Below are 22,300 nucleotides of genomic sequence, written 5' to 3' on the forward strand. Positions count from 1 at the left end.
AAAGTTGTTGCTCTGCTGCTATGTCAGCAAGATAAGCCACCTATAACAATAATAACAATTTTCTGTCAGTAAGAAACTTAACGTGATGCTACTGTGTTCTCTGGACAGATTGGGAATTATGGCAAACGTTTTAACTGCACTGTAAGTTCAGACAAAAGATATCTGTCACGAAAGGTTTAATGTCATCAGAACAATATGTTGAGCTTGATAAATCAACATTGCATGTTTGATCACGCACAAACATTGTACCTTGGATCTTTACTATAAATGTATTTCAAATAATAATAATAATAATAATAGCAATAATAATAATAATAAGATGTTTTAGTCAGATGATGTAAAAAATGATAGTGTGACTTGTCAAAATGAATCAACCGCTTAACTTTCATCAGTAGAAGACACTAGTGTATGTAGATGGCATGAATGTGTTCAACGTCGCTTGCATATTCACAGTACTAGTATGGGAGCACTGATACATCAGAGCCACAATACCAATATCCTCTGCTGTTCACTGGCAATGAGGCGAAGACCCACTGGACTGTTGCATTTCAAGAAGCTTAAAAATGTCCGGACAAATAAGGCTGTACTGAATGATTTGGCTCGTAACCGAGTCTAAGAACACAAAGGCAAACTGGACATACAACCCCCGTTGAAACACCATTTCCACTTAACAGTAAACGCTGACAAGCATCAACGGAAGACAAATTATATCTAACGATTAGATTATGAGCTCAGAGTTTCTACGTCCAACGTGATAGTTGACGAGGCCGAAGGCCGCATCAGCTATTACCGCTGTCATAAAACCGTTTTCTAGCGCTAGTCCACTTGGCAATGCTTCGTCGACTATTCACTCATAGAAAAGTCGGGCTCATAGTCTAATCGTTAAATAGCATACAAGTAGCTCAGAGTAGCTATGAAGATATACAGTGAAACTTTAGGAGTGGCCAATGGGCAACTATCTTATCCTATACTTATCTTGGACATAGTTCTTTTTACAAGACCAATGCCACTCTCCACCAAGGGATATTTAACAATTAGACCCGTGGCCCTTGAGGGCGAAAGGTTTAATTGTTTTAGTATCACCCAACTAGTGGGACAGAAAAGGCAATAATAAAGTCAGCAAATGCAAGATGAAGAAGTATTTACTTGGGAATAAAACGAACGAAAGCGTCATGCTCGATTGCGCCAATTTTGCTACACGACGACTACTACTAATAGTCTTCTAGTAGTGTAGCCAATTAAAATGCAGGATTTGCATTAGTTCACTAGTTGGGTGATACTAAAAATGGATATCAACGATATGTTAGCGAAGCCTACCAAAAATGCTTGGTATTAGTCTGAGATGGACTAGCATCCAATCCAGGCAAAGTAGGAAAGTAGCAAAAAACCCCAGCAGTTAGGGCCTGTGGACCGAGTGCCACTAAGGGCTAAGATAATGGAAAGGATGAGAGATTCATAAACTTTTACTCTTGAAATTTGGTATTTCCTGTAACTGGGTCTTTGTTACTGAGCTACACTTCCATAAGGCTAATTCAACTCATGCCCAAACATCTCCCTCTTTGTTAGATTCACAAAATGGGTTTGAATTGTCAACGGCTTTAATTTGCTAACATAAAAAAAAATGAACAATTCAAACTTACCTTCAGTTCTCTTTTATTGAACTGTTCATGCAACTTCTCGACAAATTTTGGACAGCATGTTCCAACAACCGCTACTACATGCACTTGCTTTTCTGTTGATAACAAATTTTTACTTAGACTTAAATTATGTTTCAAAGAACTCATCCAAAGGTATCTAGTACCCAAAATAAATACAAGCAGACACTGGTTTCTGTTCTTTTATACATGGCATGCTGTCCCATGTGTTACGCTAATATCGACCATAGTGTATTTTGTCGTATTTTACTTCTGACTGTAAACAAAACTGTTATATCCTGTGCGACTTACACGAAGTAGTTGTTAGATGACATATTTAGTGTGAATCACATGAAGTGTGTTAGAATAAAACCATGTGCTTTTAGAGTGTACTCATCGAGCTCGAGTGAATTTGGAGTGTTACATTGGCGACGAGGAGAAAAACAAGAGAGAATTATGACGGAACAAACAGCAGCAACAAGTGGAGCAGCACAAGCGATTCAAGTCGTCACAGAGACTAGAAACCTTCGAACACAGCCATTTATCATTCCCGACGAAGCGAACAGCGTCGGCAAAGCATGGGAAGAATGGCTGGAGGGAATTGAGCGAGAATTCCGATACTTCAGAATTACGAAGGCCGTCGATAAGAAGGATGCTATAATAATTTACGGCGGGAAAGAGATAGCTCGATTAGAAAAGAGCCTACCGGATCCAGAGGTGGAAGATGTGTACCTGAAGTTGCGTACTAAGTTGAATGATCACTTCACTCCAAAGAAGAACAAGCATCATGCGAGGTATTTATTTTTGAAAATGAGGCCACACATGGGTGAAACCACAAGTACATAGACGGCAAGGCTGCGAGAGAAAGCGAAGGAATGTGAGTTTGGAGCTACATTCGACGAGAGAATTTTGGAACACATAATTCAAACCATTGATAACAAGAAGATGATTGAGAAAGCCATTAGCAAGACGTGGGATCTAACACGATTTCTGCCCGAAGCAAGCCGGACGGAGGATATTGCGAGGCAAATGAAAGATATGGGAAGTGAGAATGTTTCCCGTGAGAATGTTTCTCGTGTGCATTCCGATTTGCAATACCCCAAACAACAAAGCAGTGGATCCAATGAAACACAGCGGCCTGGGAAAAAGCACAAATGTCAATATTGTGGATTGTTTGGAGTCCATGAGAAAGGAAAAGATTGCCCTGCCTATGGTAAGAAATGCTATAAATGCCACAAATTGAACCATTTCTCCTCTGTATGCAAATCTGAGAGTACTCGTAGCCACAAGTTCAGAAGACGGAAGCAAAGTAAAAGGAAAAGCAGTGGGAGAATTAAGAAGACAACTGAAGATGCAGAATCCACGAGCTTGGATGATGATTTTTTCGGCCAGGCAGTGGAACACTTAAAACAGGCCAAGAAGATGAGTGATTGGCAAAAATGGTGATGATTATCGAACCGTTATGGTGAGATTAAATGACGTGGATGTCTTGATGGAAGCTGACAGTGGAGCGGATGTTAATATTATGGACGAACACCAGTTTAAGGCATTCAGCCACAGAACACATGACAAGCCAATCCTTGCAAACAGTAATGTCAAGTTGCGTACTCTCCAGCACAAACTCGAGGTCAAAAGAGAATTTCAAACTGTGATTCGTAATGAGACGTGTGGGAAACCGACCAAATTTGTTGTAGTGTCTGGAAGGATCCAATCACCTCCACTGATTAGCAACATTAATAGCATTAGGAATGTTGAAGATTCAACCAGATGGCAGCTTCGCTGAGCCCAATGATCTGGCCATATCTGTGGAGAGACATAATGCTAACATTGTTACACAGGCAGAAGGCGAACAGGATATGAAAGATTTAATCACCAAGTATAGCCACTTATTTCAAGGTATTGGCAAGATAGAAGACAAGAAGAATGGTGGGGAGATCCTAAGCCGATTCCATATGAAACCCGGAGCAGTGCCGGTAGCACAGAAACCTAGGCAGGTTCCATACTATCTTCAAGAGCCGCTGAAAAAGTGGTTGGACTTAGGCATTCAAGAAGATATCTTCGAGAAAGTAACTGACGATGAACCAGTTACCTGGTGCTCCCCTTTGGTGGTGCAACCGAAACCAAGGTTTGCAGGGTTGCGATCGGACCAGCTGGAACCACACATGATCAGAGCGAGTGTTGACTTACGAGTTCCGAACCAGTACATGGAAAGGAGCCGGATCTCACAAGCACCAATAGTGGAAGATTTCATTCACAAGTTCCACGATTGCACTATCTGGACAAAATTGGATCTCCGACAGGGGTACCACCAGCTAGTACTACACCCAGAATCGAGATCGGTCGCTACCTTCAGTACCCCCTGGGGTAATTTTAGACCTAAAACGCTTGTATTTGGTGCAAAGGCATCACAAGATGTATTTGATGAGGCAATGTACAGAATTTTTGGCGACATTCCCCAATGTCTTAACCAGAGGGATGACATCTTGGTTGGAGCGAGCAACTGGAAGGAACACAATGAAACACTGGAGTCAGTATTTCAGAAAGCTGAAGATTATGGAATCACCTTCAACGAGCCTAAGTGTGAATTTGGCCAGAAACAAATCACTTTCTGTGGTTACCAATTTGGCCAGGGTGATTTAAGACCTACACCGGAGAAGGTACAGGCCATCCATGAGTGCAAACCCCCTCAATCGAAAGCAAAGGTAAGAAGTTTCCTTGGTATGACTGGGTATCTATCCAAATTTATACCCCGGTATGCTTCACTCACGAAACCACTGAGAGAGCTTACTCACAAGGAGGCTAAGTTTCACTGGGGGAGAGAGGAAGATGATGCATTTGAAGAATTGAAAGCCAACATCTCCAGCAAGGATACAATGGCCTTCTTCAATCCCAGCTACCAATCATGGTGAGAGTCGAAGCTAGTTACAATGAAGGTTTGTCAGCTGGCCTTTTTCAGCAATCTGCCAGGGGCTGGCAACCAGTGCATTTCATAAGTCGTACTCTGACAGATGTGGAAAAGAGGTATAGCCAGACAGAGAACGATGCTTTATGTGTTAAATGGGCCAAGGATCGATTTTCTATCTACCTTCTTGGTGCACCCAGGTTTGCGATTATTACTGCACACAAACCACTCCTGCCATTGTTTAAAACGCCAACGGCGAAGCTTCCCCCCCGAATCGAGAAACGGGTGATGGACATGCAGGATGTGGCCTTTGAAATGAAATACGAGCCTGGTAAAGATGAGGCTGACCCTCTAGATTTCTTGTCAAGGCACCCATTACCAGTTGTTGGAAACAATGACACTGAGAAGATTTTGAAGGCAAGCATTGAAACGGAGCATGCAGTGGTGCTAGACAGAATTAGAGAAGAAACACATCGTGATAGAGCTTTGCAAAAACTGAGCCAAACTATCAGGAAAGGTAATTGGGAGACCAGCAAGAAGGATGCTGACCTGGCACCATTCTACCCGATTAAGGACGAAATTTACGAAGCACAAGGTCTGATATTCAGAATGGAAAGAATTGTTTTACCAATGGTGTTACAGCAGAAAGTCATCAGATCAGCCCACAAGCTGGGACATCTGGGAACTACCAAGACAAAACAGATGCTTAGGGCTAAGTATTGGTTCCCCGGCATGAATGCGATGATTGACCAAATGATAGGTCATTGTTTTGACTGTTACCAAAGATCGCAGACAAGAACCTATCATACCATCGGTGATCCCGAAGGAACCTTGGGAAGAGATTTCAATCGATTTCGGAGGACCTTACCCAGATGGTCATTACAACTTAGTAGCAATTGATCAAAGAACCCGATACCCGGAAGTAGAGGTGGTGTCCTCAACAGCAGTGAAACCGACTAAAGAGAAGTTGAAGAAAATGTTTGCTCATCACGGTGTACCCAAACGAGTGCAGTCTGACAATGGTCCGCCATTTAATTCGAAAGAGTTTGCAACCTTTGCAAAAGAAGAGGGTTTTGATCATCATCGTGTGACACCAGAACACCCCCAAGCCAACGGTTACTCCATACCAAGCTATGTCGAATAGGCCTATTAGGACCAAACTTGATCACACAGTACCAAGAGAAAGAAGTGAGCAGGATGAGCTGATCGATGAGAAAGACCGAGTATATAAGGAGAAGATGAGACGCGATGGCGTGAATACCAAAGAACACAACTTCTGTGTGGGAGACTATGTCCTACTTAGACAAAAGAAAGTGAATAAATGGTCGACGGCCTATGAGCCTATCTTCTACACAGTTATCAGAATTAGTGGTTCGACGATCACGGCAAGGCGAGTTACAGATGGTCGTGAGATAACCCGAGATTCAAGCAAGTTTAAATTGGCTAATGCTATCATGCATGAAGAAGGTGCCAAAGGAGGAGATAGTGAGGATTGGCGAGAAACACTTCTTCTGAATTCTGGCAATCCAAGCACAGTCCAGTCCAGCAGTCGAGTCCAAGCCATCCCTGAACAAAGTGATTCTGCTGAAGAGACTGTTGCAAACGGATCATCAGGGCATGCCAACCAACAGTTGGAAGAGCTTCCTACAGTTCAGACAGAAGAAGGTTCTACTTCCAGCTCTCCTACTCCCAAAGTACAGTCATCTAGGCCTAGACGAGAGCGACGTCGACCTGCTTATTTGACTGATTACGTCACGTGACATGTTTACATTAATTTTGATCAGACGCCAGAAGCATTTAGAATATGCAATTGAGTTGAACTGCAGTATTAATTGGATAAACTTTGATATTTTTGTTATGAGCATACTAACCTACTAACCTACTAGTTTTAAACATTAATTAATCACATTAAGTCTCAAGACTTTGGTTCTGATTGATTTAAAGGCTCTGGAACACTGAATTGGATTTTGCCATCCTGTGTTATTATTTTATTGTATGTGGACTGTGTAGACAACCGCAAAAAGGGGGAGATGTTATATCCTGTGCGACTTACACGAAGTAGTTGTTAGATGATATATTTAGTGTGACTCACATGAAGTGTGTTAGAATAAAACCATGTGCTTTTAGAGTGTACACATCGAGCTCGAGTGAATTTGGAGTGTTACAAAAACTGTGATAACAAGTAACTCACTGTTGATTAAAAGTAGAATGGCACATACCTTTTAAAACACCCTCGACAGAATACAAATCCTTCTTGTATGTGACCTAAAGATAAGTATGTAAAACCAGTTGCATTGCTATAACTGAGTTTTACCGACAGCAATTTTGAACATAACTGTTATGTAATAATGTTCTTACGTGTAAAACATTCAAAGCGCTTGGCAAGTTACACATACCATACATGTTACGCAAGCGTGTGTCAAATTCAAAGAAAACGTTTCTTGTTAAAACTGTGTGCTTGCCATCATGACATCACATGCACCTAAACTGAATTGACATTTCCTGTAAGCAGCTGAGAGCACATAGATTTTATTTACTTAGATACTATGTGATACACCAACCTTCCACAGAGAATCTGGACCATCAATTAATGCAGCGCTTGTTTTAGCATACTTTTGAGCCAAGTGCAGACATTCTGTGCCATGCTCAAAGTCATATTCTGTACACTGCAAATTTAGCCAAATTAAGACATAATTACATAAAATCACGAGTACTTTTGCATAATAATTATTGCAATAAATGCATGGACATTTCTGTAGTGTTAAATGTGAAATACATAGTTCAAAAAACCTGATACTGTCGAAACTCTCTAATACGGACACCGAAGGGACTGAGCGAAGTGTCCGTATTTGCATTTGTAAATGTAAGTTTTAAAAACTTACATTTTGACATGTTCTGGTATTGGTATCAATTCGGCTCAATGTTTGTGTAACCGCAGACAGGAAATGGTACATACCACCAATTATCAATACCTGGTCCCCGAAGTGTATGAATTTGCTCCCTAGGGCTGAGATTTAGGGTCCGTTGTCCGTTTTAGAGAGGGTCCGTATTATAGAGGTTTTTTAAGAGGAAATGTATGAAAATGTTGTCGGTACACAGGAAACTGTCCGTATTAGGGAGGTGTCCGTATTTGGGAGGTGTCTGTATGGAAGGGTTCGACTGTATTGAAAATTATAAAATATTGATGAAAGTTTTGTTTCGTACATTGTGATGCATAAAAAAATGTTTACATGCTGTCAGGGATGGATATCAAACACAAAGACACTGAGCCCAAGGTCTATATATGCAAAATTCACAGGAGAGTGCAGTTTACAACACCTTACCACCCACCCAAGCACCCCTTCCCGCAAAAAAAAAAAAGAAAAACGGTTGCTGTGTCACTCCTTTACTTCCAGCCTTGTTTGGTTATCATGTTACTAAGATCTATCACCCTTTAAAAAACAGTCCTGAGAAAATACACGCACTGATTGGTTAAAAATCGTGTTTCTATTAAACAATTAGATTATGAACTCGAGATTTCTATCACGCATAGGAATCAAGAGCGAATAATCTAATTATTGTTTTAGCATAAATCTACTAGCCGTTCAAAACTTTATCTAAATCCTCTTCACAGACGCTTTGAAAACGTCAAGAAGCAGCCGTCATTTCGTTAACAAGCGCACACTGCTATGCTACTCACTATCTAGTGTGTGCAAGGACAGAATAGCTCGTGTGACTGAATGATGACTGGTTTGTAACACACCTCTTTGTAGGCTTTTTCAATGATGTCATACTGAAAAGCTTGTGGCATTTCACTTGATCTGAACTTTGTTCTGTATACCAAGGATACACTAAAGGTCAGCAGGTACACTCAAATAACCATTCACATTAACTTTAACCAGCACCATATGAAATTATAACAACAATAACAACAACTTTATTACGACTCACATATCTACAATTTTACAGAAATACATACACACACTTGGTAATCCACAAGATCTAAATCAATAGCATGCGGTGACATGCATCCATGTATCTCTGCTATGCCTGTCTTCCATAATATTATATGTGAAAAGCTTTCACCATTGAGAAGAAAATCCTCGTCAATTTCAAAAGTATAGAGAATGAAGGCAACAATCTTCACTACATTTTAAAGACAGAATAGAGTAAAATAACAAAGACAGAATAGAGTTACGTCGAATCATGTAAGACCAATTTATTGGATGTTCAAAAACCAAGAAAGACATTCCATCATGAGTCTTTCCCGAAACTTTTGTTTGTTATAAAAGTGAGGTCATTCACCTTTACTTCTAATCAATTTGTGCCCTTTTAAAAAAGCAATACAAAAATGCATCAATAAATGCAAATTATTTTATTTATGTGGACATTACATTACCTGTCGAGTGAATGATCCAAAAATCCGTCAAATGACTGTGCTACAACTGTCGACGACAGTGGCCTGATGACACCAGCTGCCTGGAACACAAATCAGGATAAGGGGGTCACAAGTGACTTGCCTATGGTAGATTGTTACAAACTCAGTGTGTTACTTACTCCATGTTTCTTAGCAGCTTCAGTCACACTCCGTAAAGTTGGTTCATCTACAAATGGCCGAACTGCATCATGAAGAATTACCTACAATAAAAGGAAATAGCAAAAATAGTTTAATAAACTCAAGGACTGCCATAAGGATCTGATTTTAACTCCAGGCGTTGTAACAACGTCGGAATGTCCTAAAAGATAAAAAGATTTACGAGGACTTCGCTCGAAATACTGATTTCAAACACCAAAGACTAAGTATGATTCCAACGTGATTTATTTGTATTAGCTGTGATTTGATGTCCAAAACCGTCAAACTAAAATACAATCGAAAACCTAGTCTAAGCGACACGAAAGACTAAAACCAAAATAACCATTACATAACACGAGCACATATTAAAATACGCGAGCGCGAGGAAATCTAAAATACAACAGTTGACCAAGAAATGCAACGAAAAGGGCAAGGAAGGAAATACACGCTTAACGATTGTCCTCTCTGCCTGAATACACAAGTCGCAAGATAAACGCAGTAACCTTCACAATAAGCTCTCTTGTGTAAAACAACTATCGCAAAACGATAACGCACGAGGTCTGACATATGATATCGAAGCGTTACCAATACGCAACAAAGACTAATACTTAACAGAGAATAATACTTAACTGAAAATAATACATAACTCGACAACAATTACACTGAGTAGCAGACCAAAGCCAGTTGGCTACTTTGAACTGAAACCCGTACCATATATATGGGTTATTGATCAAGTGTGAGGTAAAGATGGCTGGATATTGGCCAAGTTCTTTTTTTGCGCGTTTATGGACTGAGACGCAGTCAAGGTCCATAAACTCGCGAAAAAAGAACGAGGCAAATATCCAGCCATCGTGACCGAACAAGCTTGGTCAATAAAGGATTTATTATATGCCTATCGGGGGATTTTTTCTTGCAGGACACAGCGGGTAGTCCCGAGCGGGCAAGATAGCTCCATCTTGCCCGCTTGGGTAGCCAATCACAGTGCAGGATTTGATCCATCTTGCCCGCTAGCCATATAATAATTTCATTTATTAACATCTAAAACAGTTTTTAAGCCCAGTTAACAGATTGGAAACAATTTCAGGGAGATATGTTTTTACGCTTATGTTTTGTGTAGTTTGAGATTATTCAAACTCAAAACAGAAGACTAAACAATGTAAACAGAAAACTTCATGGCAAAGTTACAAAACTCAAATAAAAATTCTTGGTCATCTTGGGTTTGCTTAATTAATGGGCTTTCAACAACTCAGCCCACAAGCTCCGCTTTTAGGCTTGGCTGAATCTATTTACCAGTACTCAAGTTATTAAGGATTCTAGGATGTGGCTGTAAAATCATAAGCCAGAATTTATAATCATGTTAATCAAAATCACATTTCCAACCAGTATGATATGATTTCTTGAGAATGTTATTATAAATAAATGAGTTTGAAAATTGCATTCAGATATTTCAGTGTTGACTACAGTCTCGTAACTCATTACTGTTTCATAAAAGCAACTTATCAAAGTATGAGCAAACTGTTATGTTTAAAGTCTAGTTATTACCATTTTACACTTACCACAGTCGGCGGACCTCTCCCATCTGCAGCTAGAGCTTGAATGCCACACCATATCGACCTGTGTCTAAGATACCAAAAAAAGTGAGTGAGGTTACAAAAAGAAAATTAAAAAAGCTGTCATCTCACGATATGGTGGCTGACAAAGCTTTTTCAGAAGTGACGAGATGAAAAGATGGTCAAAATGGCCTCCATTCAATTTGGAAAAATGACTACAGGTTTTGGGCTGTTTTGAATTCTTTAATTTTGGTAGAAAAAATTCTTTTTTTCTTACTGTTTTCTACAAATATTTTCTATTTTAGTTAGCCTTGTGTTGTCCTTTATGATGTCCTCTTGGAAACTTGCTTAACCAGTCTCCTAGAGTACAAATGACACAGGATACTTTGCACTCATTTTGTGCATTGTGTGATATTTAGTTCACCCTTTACTCCCTAAGAGTGCCATTTGGCACACAACATCATAACTTTGTGAATAAATAGATTTCTATGACTTTTTGCCATAAAATTTTTCTTGCAAAGATCTGCTCATTGAAGGCATAAACTTGTGACCCCCTCCTATCTAAGATATGGTTGACCGCCCCCATAACTTTACAATTTCTTTTTTGAGATGCACATGGAATACAAGACTTGTTTCACATCAAGCTATGTACTAAGACCTGCTAAATAAGCCACAGTTCAGGGACATACCTATGATATTTGAGAATTGATACATGTTGGAAGCTTTTCATTTTCACATTTCAAAACAATTTCTCTCAAAATGCCTACCTCCTTCACAGTTGCTGATGTCAGTTCTTAAATAAGCTGATCAGTGGCTTTCAAATGGTATATTGTACACAGGCAGAGAGCCTTTATTTGCTGATTTAGGAAAAACTGTCATTTGCCTTAGGGGGTAAAGGGTTAAGCTAAATAAAAACTACCAGTATGCTACCTACCTCCAGCACTTGGCAATCCAGTTTTGAAGTTGTGCATGCTATCCCTTCAACAACAATTTTTCTGAGGCATTTGTTCAAATAAACTTGCTATTTCTAATGTGTCTAATTAAAGGAAATCAAGAGCCACTAATTACTTTGTACTGGGCCAATGAAAATTTAAGGATTAATTTTCAGCCCTGAGAAAAAGCTAGTGACAGTTTCATATAAAACATAAATGCCACTAAAACTCTAAGGGGAAAACTAAATTTCTAAACTATTGATGCTCAAAGAGTATAGTGACTTTACAAAAGCTATCTCAATCAATTTAAATTCATTTCAAACTAGATTTCAAACTAACCTAGTAGATCCTCCACAGATAAGTCTGACTTTGTGATGACAAAATTCACTCAAAATCTATAGAGGAGAACAAATGAGAATGTCAATGTTGAAATTTGTGCTTTATTTTTGACAGACAATATGGTGCTAAAGAAGAATTTAAATAAGAGTGGAAATCATTTTTTGTGCCTTTCTGGGAGAGCAGTGCACTGGGTTTTCCTCCCCATGTGCTGCTACCTTGACATGGTGGGGAGGCTTGCATCTGTCAGTGACCCTTGTGCACAGTAGCAAGAATGTTCAACCAAGTCAGGAAGGGTGCAGGGTAGAGGCCAGACTACAATCAACACCAGAGCTCAAAATAACAGCCGGTCAACGGACAATGTACGGCCAGAATGGTGACTTGACCGGCCAAAAACTTCACTCGCTGGTCACACCATGTTGAGACAGTCACATTGTTCATTCTTGAATAAACAATCAAATCCTCAACTGTAAATCTTTAATCTCTTTTTTATTGTGGCCTCTCACACGAAAACATACACCAACGGGTATCTGTTGGAACGGCTAAAAATTGATCGCTTGCTGTTGCATTCAAGATTGATTGGAATGCCATTCAAACAGTTGGGGTTATCTGTTCAGAAAAATATTTAGCTGTTCAAACAACTGCTGCTATCCATTCGAAAAAATTTTTTATCTTTTAGGACGGCAGCGGTTTTCAATTCAGAATTCAAAACTTTTCAGCATTTCGAACAGCAGAGGTTTTCCGTACGGCAAAGAATGTGATCAGATTCAGCTTTTTGTGACACTTAAGATTTGCCCAACTGTCATACTTTTGTCACAGAGCATATCTCTTTGTCGACGTATATTTCAAAGGTATTGCTCTACAGATGTCAAGATATTTGTCGTCTCTTTCACCTTCACTGCACAAAAATCGACATACAAGATGCCAAAACAAAACTTTTCGCTAGACACTATAGTTTCCAACTTAGACACCATGGGACTCTGGGACATCAAAACATGCCTTTTGCAGTCTGCTTTGTTTCCGTGAAGCCGTAAATGTAACATTGAGCACGAACCCACTATCTAATTTATAACCAACCAATAAGTTACTGTTACAATACAGATGAAAATAATTATGTACCAACAAAAAAGCCGAAGGCCTTTATATCAGTACCTGTACCTGTAAAGTTACTTTGTTTGCGAATGAAATTTCAGACACTCTCAACTCGTTGCTCGGTAAAATCTACCAAATGATGGTCATTAGTTCTTCGTGAACGAAAACTCTCCCTAATATGACTACAACAGAGTTTAGATTTTTTATGGCTTACACTTTAGAACTTAATTTTGGTCACATCATTAAGAAACTTCCCAACACTTGTTGTTCAACTGTAGCCGTATTCGTAGTAACGCAATGATTTGTTGTGCGTTTGCACGGGTGAGAATTGAGGAAACAGAAACTTCTTCTTCAGCTATATTTGTTTACCCAGCTATTTCTGAAGTCCAAAATTAGGATCTGCTGATGCATGTTTGGTTTCATTTATGTTTTGACGGACATAAATTCTTTGTAGAACATCAAAACAACGGCTTATGGAATTCAATATGCCGATCAAAAAATTCAAAGTTTCATAAAATATGCATCCGTTCCATACTTTTTCTTTGGCAGGTGGCAAGAATTCCAGTGAAAGCGTGCCACTTAATTGAGCTGCTGAGCCCTGCCAAGGCTATCTTTGGTTAAGTTTTAAGCTTTTCTTTGTAGTAGGTCAATTTTTAAACAGTCTAGGAATGACTGGAACAAACAAATTATATTTGTGGGTTTCATTAGGCGAACATTACTTAAGGTGATTCCTTGGTATTGCATTGTGCATCCCTACTGTGCATGATTTCGTGTCATTAGCACGCGCATATGAGCGCATGCACATACAAAATGTAAGAGATTTCCCTGAAATTAGCTCAATAGCAAAACAGATGCTCCTTTTCTCTTAAACGAGCAGCATGACCCTCACTTTTTATTTCGTAATTTCAATGAGAACAATATCCTTAATAGCTGAGAAAAAAAGTAGCAGAAATCTATGGCTATTGGCTAATCTATTTTGGCAAATGAAATAAATACTACTGAGGAAGACATAACGGGCCCAACAACACATGTCCAAATTATATTTCCTTTAAAGGATTAAAAAATGCAGGGTATTTGAAGACATTTTTCCTGGGACGTAGATAAATAAACAATCAAAGAAAGTCAAACTCTGTGTGATATACCGCGCTACATTAAAAAAATAATTGAGCTTATTTGTTGTGCATGGAGATTACCACAAGTCGCCTAAATAACCACATTTAAAGGTAAAGGTAAAGTTTATTTAGCCAGGGTGGCCCATTCAGCGACGAGGCTGATATCAAGAGGCGCCCTGGACTAAAAATATAATGATTAAAAATACAAGACATCGTGATAATTTAAAAATACAAGATAAAATTTAAAAATACAAGATATAAATTTAAAAATACAAGTAATAATTAAAAGTATAGAGTCAGCTTTGTGGCGTGAAAACAAGCACGGTGACCCCCTCTTTTTACTACGTTTTTAATATCTCCTTGTCCTGTAACAACAGCATACCAAGTTTCATCGGAAACCTATGGCGGGTTCTTTAACTAGGGAATTACCTTCATATTTTTTAAAAAAATATCTTGACCAGTCAGAAACAAGATGTGACTGAGCTGAAATTACTTTGGCTAGTCAGCATGACTGGCCACGGTCCGAAAATTATTTTGAGCCCTGACACCTGATCCTCCAGGTTGGGGGTTGGGAGTGGCGCTAATGACTCCACCCCGTAAGAAACATTCTGTTACGGAAACAACCATGAATGCTACAACAACTTTGGACCATGTTCATGTAGTGGACTTGGGCCAGCCAACTAGCCATGTGACTATCTCTGATGAAAGCCTGCTTTGGCCCAAAACCCACATCCGCCTAGGAGCCTGGAATGTCTGTGCCATGTTTGAGACATCAAAAATGGCACAAGTCATCAGCGAAATGTACTGTAATGGCTAAGCTAAAAGAGATGGGCATGACATGGGGCGGGGCACAACATGCTGTAAAGGACCCATCCCACTGGAAACATTGTTAAAGCCTTATGTCCCACCTGCGATGAAGAGGAGTACATAAGTGAGTAAATACACTATGTTTTCCCCTGAGGAGAAGTTGAAGGAGGCACACATTAGGAAAGTACCTAACCCATGTCTCTTGGCAACTTGTAACAGAATAGGCTGCTATTTTACCTGCTATATTATAGTACAACTTATATGACATACCTGTTGTGCTTCCTCCAAGTAGTTTTCATTGATAGGAACAATAATTTCTTTAATCCATGAAATACTGTATAAACACCAAAGTTTAAATCATAAAAGCTAAAAAGGAAAAGAAAAGCACCTCTCTTGACCAAAGTTATCTTGTTTGACATTTTAGTGAGTGGTACCACAGTATATACAGAGCTCCATCATGTGAAGCATGCCAGCGGAGTACCATGGGTCAAGATCCTTGGTAAACCATCAAGCTGAGAAAATTTTGTAATATGACGTCACCTTACGAGCAAGCAAGAGTCCATCCATGCAGACTCTGGGGGAGGGGAAGGGGAGTCACATGATTCGTCAGGCGATCATAAAGAAAAATCAACATGTTTCCTGTATTTAGAGAAATTTACAAAATGGTAAACAGCGGGAAAAGTGGTTGATTTGTTGATCTATTGAAAAGACTAGTTCAGTTCAGTCTTCACAACTACTGTTGGAAGTTTCTGCCTGGTAGATTAACACTGAAGTGAATTGCTAAATTGCAGTAAGCGACTCTTTGTTGGAGAAATGTTTGTCACATTTTTTATAAAAGTTGTCAAGTTGCTTTGGCAAGATATCTTCAACAGGAGTTTTCATTGTTAATTTCATTGTTTTAATTTCACTAAACTCTAAACAATAACACTTGAGTTGACTTGTCAAAGTTGTTGTAAAATGATTATTGTAAACAAGTAGTTTTCTGTCAGTTCACACCAATATAAAGCTCGTGTCTAAAAATAATTAAACTGTATTTGTAAACACTGTCAGGTAAGTTTTGAAGTTTTCTTTGTGTTGGTAGGGACAGTTACTTCATAGACTGCTCAAATTTCTTCTTCTGTTACAGTTGGAAGCCAAGAAAGTTCAAGAAATCATACATAAAAGTTAACAGGATTTTATATATTTGACCCTTGCATATTGTGTTTCCAAAGTATGGAGATTTCAAATTAAATCAATCAAAACAACACACTTTCATTGGGGCTCTTCAATATGTTGAAATGTCTATGTCCCTCTAATGAGATGCAATCGTTGGATTGAAAACTCCACTTGTCTGATCTTGAATAAAATTATCCCTTTGTCAAACTGATTGAGTAGTCTGGAATCTAGTTGACAGTACTGGATAACCCTTACATACATCTTTCACTAAGCAGAATCTAATTACCTTTCAAATGCCTCTAATGTGTAACTGATCAATGGTCTTTCCATAATTTGGCAGAACTATAAAAAAGAGGAAAGCTTAAACAACATTTTCCACATGAAAATGATAAAAAGGTCAACACAGAGATTAAGTATAGTGAAGCTTAATGCACCATATACAATGAGCAAGAGCTATATGTTTATGTATTTCCAGTGGAACCCCATTAATATGACCACCTTCGGGCCATGGAAAATTAGTCATATTAACAGGGAAGTTGTATTAGCAAAGTAGGGTCACATTATGATGCAACACACTTTAAACATGTACTGCACATGAATACCTTTAATTCCACAATAAACCAACCTTTTTACAATTATTCTTCAACCTTACAACAGCCATTCATTGCAAATGAACAAAACCGATTAAATGTAATGCGAAAAAACATTGTCTTTCAGTTTGTCAAAAGGATATGGCCTGTTGTGAAATGTCTGGAATTAGCTCTTATTAACCAAGCTGGAGGTCTGTATGGGAGAATCTTGACCAAGGTCGTGAGTACAGACCGAACGCAGTGAGGTCTGTACACATGACCGAGGTCAAGATTCTCCCATACAGACCGACTTAGCTCAGTTAATAAGATGTTTATTATATGGCAAAGAAGGAAACTTTAATTCGTTTAATGTACCTAGGTTGCTGACATTTTGCTTGCGAACGGCGATGAGCTTAACTTAAACGTGCCGAAATTTGTTCATCTTCTTTACTTTTTTTTTTTGTCATCAGGCTTTTTGGCACTTCCATAAATGATTGAGAAGAAAATAAAAGAAAATGGTGAACATTTTTGTATTTTAGTTTGCTACTTCTTCAACGCAAAATAAAACCGGTCTACAGATGCCGGTCTAGATGGGAAAATCTAGACCGCGGTCAATATCGATTTCAGCCAATCAAATTCGTGAATTCGGTAGTTCCCAGTCCTTGTGAGACACAGCCATATAATAAGAGCCGTTATTGGTCAGATTGGGTCTGTCTTCATTCAGCTTCCTCACCAGTCAATTTGACCAGTCGTGTTAATGGGGTAATTTATAAAGAAAATGAGGACTGAGCACTCCAAAAGGTGGTTGTTGGTCGTAATAATGCGGTGTCGGATTAACAGGGTTTTCAGGTAGGAGAATGTGCGGGCTTTCGCTCTGGCCATAAAAAAGTGGTCGTAATAAAGGGGTGTTTGTTTTTACGTGGTGGTCATATGGTGGGGTTCCACTGTATACTATTACTAAATGAAACTATATTTGAAGATATCAATTCAGTTTCAATAAATTAAGGATGGCATAAGTCATGCCAAACATTTCTTTAAAAAGTTGTTTTATGTTTCTTCAATATTTAATTTTGCTCTACACGCTGGTCAGTTCTCATTTTAAAAAACCAAAAAGCTGCTTTAATACAACCACAATACTCTACCCATTTAGAAGAATTAAGAGCCCATTTTCTACAAAAATAATTCCTTTCAAAAGTGGTTGTTTAAAAAAATTAAATAATACAGCCATACACTGCACTTTCTACTCTTGTTTAAAGTAATTTGGGACTACATCAAGTTACTACTATCTCAAAAGAAGGCATGTGGGCAGTCAATGGCTATATGAACTTGTTTAAGCTCATGGTAGTTGTTGATCAACAATGTAATACAATGCATGATGCTATCATTTTCTTTGCTTCAGACAGGATTGCACAACACCTTCTCCAAGGTAGGAATGTTGATCTGCATAACTGACCCATTTTCAGTTTGCCAGCATGAACTTCACCTGTGTCAAATATATTCATATCACCCTGTTCCCCCTGTTAACAAATTAATATTCAGTTGACACATGTAGGTGTATCATCATCACACACCCATTTCACACCACAATATTACATAGTGTGTGAGCAAAGATTTACCAGTCTAGCCTGTCTCTGGTCATATTCACTTCCTCACTCCAACTGTTCCAACCAAAATTGGACCATGTGTACTAAAGGCATCCACGGTTGAGTGTTGATTGATACCCTCAATCGATACCCTCGATGGACACGTTGCACGACACTCAATTGATACTCGATCAACACTTCATCGACACCTCGGTTGACACTCAATCAAAAGTTGGTCGAGAGACAACTAATTTTTGATTGATGCATATGAGTCAGTTGACACTTGGCTGACCATTGACTGACTGTTGATCAAGTGTTGATCGAATGTCGACCGAGTATTGACTGGAATGTCGATTGAGTATCAATAAAGATGTCAACCGGAGTGTCGGTCGACACTCGACTGTGGATGCGTTTAGTACATGTGATCCCCAAAATTATTCCTTATTCCTCTCTCCAATGTATTGATCAAAGACAGACATATCAATATCCCTCCCCGGGAATACCCTAAACATATAACAATTTCTTGAGCCTCAGGAGGTGGCAATTTGATCTCACTGGTTGTTATTAGGGTCAGGCATCCATATGAGAGGGATGAAGCAGGGCTGGAAATAACAGTCGGTCATCGGACATTGTCCGACCAAATTTTGAATATGTCCGGCCAATTGTACATTTTGATTGGACATGATGTCTGAACATTTCATCAACACCTATTGTCCATCCATAAAATTTGGTTATATAATTTCCACTGAAACGAAATTTTTGTACTCTCTTTTTTTAGCCCAATTTATAGTTTCAAACGTGCTTAAAATAATGGTGAACTTTATTTCTGTCAAATCCTAATGGAAAGTGCTCTTTTTAGCTGCTGAAATCAACTTTTTGGAGCAAAACTGTGTCCGGGCTCTGGAACTGAGTTCAGCGCGGCATGAGAGCAATACAACCAGTGACGTCACTAGGCTGTTTTGGCCACGCCAAGATGGCCGCCAATTTTGGGCTTAACCAGTCAACTTCAAATGGCTGAAAAAGCAGTTTTCGCTTACCGTATGCGAAAAAAAAGTCTGCAGTGTTTCCAAGTAAGGTTGAAACTTTATTACTAAGCAAAAATCTCACATACGAAAATTTGGTTTCAGTGGCACTTTAAAAAGGCTCGAAGTTGCGACCGGTACGGTTGCCAATGTGGCTAAAATTTCATCTTTGGCGACCAAAAATTCTGGTTTTGTCGACAACCGAAAATATGTCTGCGTTCACAGGCTACCATAAATGGCGACTACGTTTCGCTGTGTTGACAGTAACAGTTATTTTCTCAGTCATTATGTCCTTCCAGAAATACATAGTGAAAGATCCTTGCTTCTATATCATTCACCATAAGAAAAGAAAGCAATGTATCCTTTTGCTTTGCCGTGAAGGATTTCCTCACATCGGAAAACTTGCAAATGGCTGATCGTGTTTGAAATCGCCCTATAATGCATTGTAAACCCTTGAGCATTGAGTACATCATGTATGCATACCGATTGTGTCTTTTGTAATGCATACACAAAATGAGTGGCCAAAAAAGGCTTGGAAATTTTTTCTTTACAGATGTTATGCATTGAGTTCGTTTCTGAATAAAATTCCACTTGATCTTTATCACTTACTCGCCAAATGGCTACTCAAGCATTATTTTAAATTTTGGGCCCTTGACTCTGCACTGACAGTTTGAGCCATATCCAGGAGCCCATTATGGGCTTCTGCCATATCATAAAGCAGAAGTGTTCATCTTTCCTGTACTTGCCAAATAAAGTACTTTTCAGAAATCGCCCTATTATCCATTACGTGCATTGCGATATGCTGTTAGCCCTTTATGTATGTACCCTAGAGTCAACTTTGGTCAGGAGCCCATCACTAGGAGCCTGAAACTCCCATACTAAGCCTATGTCACAGTATTTTTACAGACCGGTCTATTTTTAGGCTTCTTTTCCCTCAAAAAAGGTCAGTTCCGGTCTATATGAGCGCACATCAGTAAGAGAAAAATGGAGGCCTCAGGTGGACATGGCAACCTAATCTTCCGGTGAAATTATAAAGTCTGTGCTTGTGATTGGTCACTAAGGTTCCTGCAGGGGCTGAATTCGCGGTAAATTCAAACTAAAAATAGATCAGTCTGTGAAAACACCGGGACAGGAATAATTGAGGAAGTTACACACTCCTAGTGATGGGCTCCTGCATAGAAAACTAGGTTTGCTTGAAGAACATATAATCAGGAGATAACCAGGAGAGATTGGTGCAGTCATCTAGTTAATCATAAGTGGTACATAAATCAAATTTAAATACAGTTTTGAACGATTTGTATTGAAAATCTTTACAGTATACGCCTAATAAATTTTCTTTTGCTGATTAATTATGCTAATCAATTATGCAAATTAATGTCCGGTCAAATTGATAAGATGTCCGACCAAAATGAAGATTTGAAAGGACACATGTCCTGTTAAAGAAGAAAAATTATTTCCAGCACTGATGAAGGGAATTTGCCTCTAAATCATGGTCAAGCTAGAGGTTAAGGGGACAACACCGTTCTTTGCAACATTATGGCTCAAAAGGATTCCAAAGCTTTTTGTTGTGCCAGGGAACATAAAAAAAAACAATTGCTTGTCAAAATTTAATCACTTGCATATTTTCATGGTATATCACTTGCTCTCATATAAATATTTGAGGTCTGTGTTGCTTTATGAGGTTAGACCAGAATATCTTAAATATCCCTTGAGGGCTTGAAAGGAGCACTATATAATGCCCATTAGGTAAATGTAGAACAATATAGTCAAATACAAAACTTAAACGAAATTTGACTAGCTATGCACAGCATAGTGGGTTTTTTATTCCCCATTAAAAGCAAGTTGAGGTTAAATTACGAATATCACTTGAAAGGCACTGCTACAGCACTCTTTGCTGAGCTGAGTCTGGATTTTCCTTTGTACAAATCAATAATTACAGTGATTGAATTATGAATTTTAGTACTAAGTTTACATAGAATTTCCTTCATGTACGATATAGTAAGCCCATGTAGGCTTGTCATTGGCATATCACCGTAGTTTGACCACTGTGGCAAATTAAGTATTTTTTTAAGGATTGTGGATTTTTTACCTGTTTAGGACGTTGGAGGTTCATTCTAATGCCTGATCCTCCCGCTGGTAAAACAGCCACAACATCAAAACACACATCGACACATTCCTTTACTGCCGCCATTTTACTCATCTGAACTCGCCTTATTCTTCTAACGGTCAAACCCATCCCCGCCGACTCCCCGCCTCAGGCTCAAGCCATGCTCCGGGGCAGGGCAGCTATAACAGGTTAGCCTTGGTTAGCTCGGGGTTGGGGCATTGTCAAAGGCAATTTTATCTTTCAGTTTTTAAAACAAGTACATCTTTCGTTGTATATTTTTAAATTTCCTGATTGCGTTCATTACAAAACGAGTAAAAGTTAAGTTGATAATCCTCGTTTGAGTCGTGCACTTTTCAAGCGTACCCGATCGAGCTCCACTCTCTCATTTTTTGACAAATTTTGTTGCTTTCCAGAGATGCATTACTACCAAAACCATGGTTACAGGAGATTCATTCCTTTGGGAACAATTAGTGTTTCCATCATCAAACAGAACCTTGTTTTTTTTGTTGGGTAGGGTATTTGCTATCTTCTCGAAGCACCACCGTGGGGACTTGCTCAAATATTCGAGCCCTAACGTGGGATATTTGCAACATTTGCAACTTTCAAAAGTTACAAATGCCTGCCAAATGCCCACGGGGGTGGTAGAGAGGTGGTAGGGCTTGCAATAGACTGATTTCGATATATTAAAATTCAGCTTTGCAACAAGGCTCAGAGGACACAAACAAAAGAAACTGAATGACCATGTTTATTCATTTCTTTTGTTTGTGTCCTCTAGGCCTCACTATCAATCTGAATTTTAAGATATCGAAAGCGGTCAATTGACATAGCCAAAAGGATAGCGGGCTCTCAGAACAAGATTGATTGGTGTCTTCAAGAGATTTTTTCCCAACACAATACCATTGGTCATCTGGTGATGGTTGGTAATATCATCCGCACGACCTATGCAC

General features: G+C 39.0%; 2 protein-coding genes across 3 annotated transcripts in view; one reads left to right on the forward strand and one right to left on the reverse strand.

Moving 5' to 3' along the window:
* LOC110055653 (D-ribitol-5-phosphate cytidylyltransferase-like) overlaps window positions 1–21,497 on the reverse strand; it is a 25,529-nt gene extending 4,032 nt beyond the window's left edge. For both annotated transcript variants that reach the window (XM_089284912.1, XM_089284911.1), the window contains exons 1-12: window positions 21,336–21,497; window positions 16,359–16,414; window positions 15,188–15,251; window positions 11,910–11,965; window positions 10,645–10,708; window positions 9,073–9,153; window positions 8,915–8,994; window positions 8,279–8,348; window positions 7,098–7,202; window positions 6,756–6,801; window positions 1,641–1,732; window positions 1–40 (exon numbers count right to left, since the gene is read on the reverse strand). The exon at window positions 1–40 is cut by the window's left edge and continues 23 nt beyond it. In XM_089284912.1, the coding sequence (XP_089141038.1) occupies window positions 1–40; window positions 1,641–1,732; window positions 6,756–6,801; window positions 7,098–7,202; window positions 8,279–8,348; window positions 8,915–8,994; window positions 9,073–9,153; window positions 10,645–10,708; window positions 11,910–11,965; window positions 15,188–15,251; window positions 16,359–16,414; window positions 21,336–21,482 (901 nt within the window). In that variant the 5' untranslated portion in view covers window positions 21,483–21,497. The remainder of the gene's footprint in view (window positions 41–1,640; window positions 1,733–6,755; window positions 6,802–7,097; window positions 7,203–8,278; window positions 8,349–8,914; window positions 8,995–9,072; window positions 9,154–10,644; window positions 10,709–11,909; window positions 11,966–15,187; window positions 15,252–16,358; window positions 16,415–21,335) is intronic.
* On the forward strand, window positions 5,418–6,667 carry LOC149115420 (uncharacterized). The gene has a single exon (XM_089284913.1). It carries the CDS (start codon window positions 5,670–5,672, stop codon window positions 6,294–6,296), a length of 627 nt encoding a protein of 208 aa, XP_089141039.1. The 5' UTR covers window positions 5,418–5,669; the 3' UTR covers window positions 6,297–6,667.
* Window positions 21,498–22,300: the final 803 nt, after the last annotated feature.

This window comes from Orbicella faveolata, unplaced genomic scaffold (assembly GCF_042242905.1).
Source record: "Orbicella faveolata isolate gen_17 unplaced genomic scaffold, um_ofav_v1 contig_13, whole genome shotgun sequence".
NCBI lineage: Eukaryota > Metazoa > Cnidaria > Anthozoa > Scleractinia > Merulinidae > Orbicella > Orbicella faveolata.

What these genes read in the sequence shown, in the direction of transcription:
- LOC149115420 (XM_089284913.1), top strand. Translation starts at nt 5,670, where the DNA reads ATGTCGAATAGGCCTATTAGGACCAAACTTGATCACACAGTACCAAGA.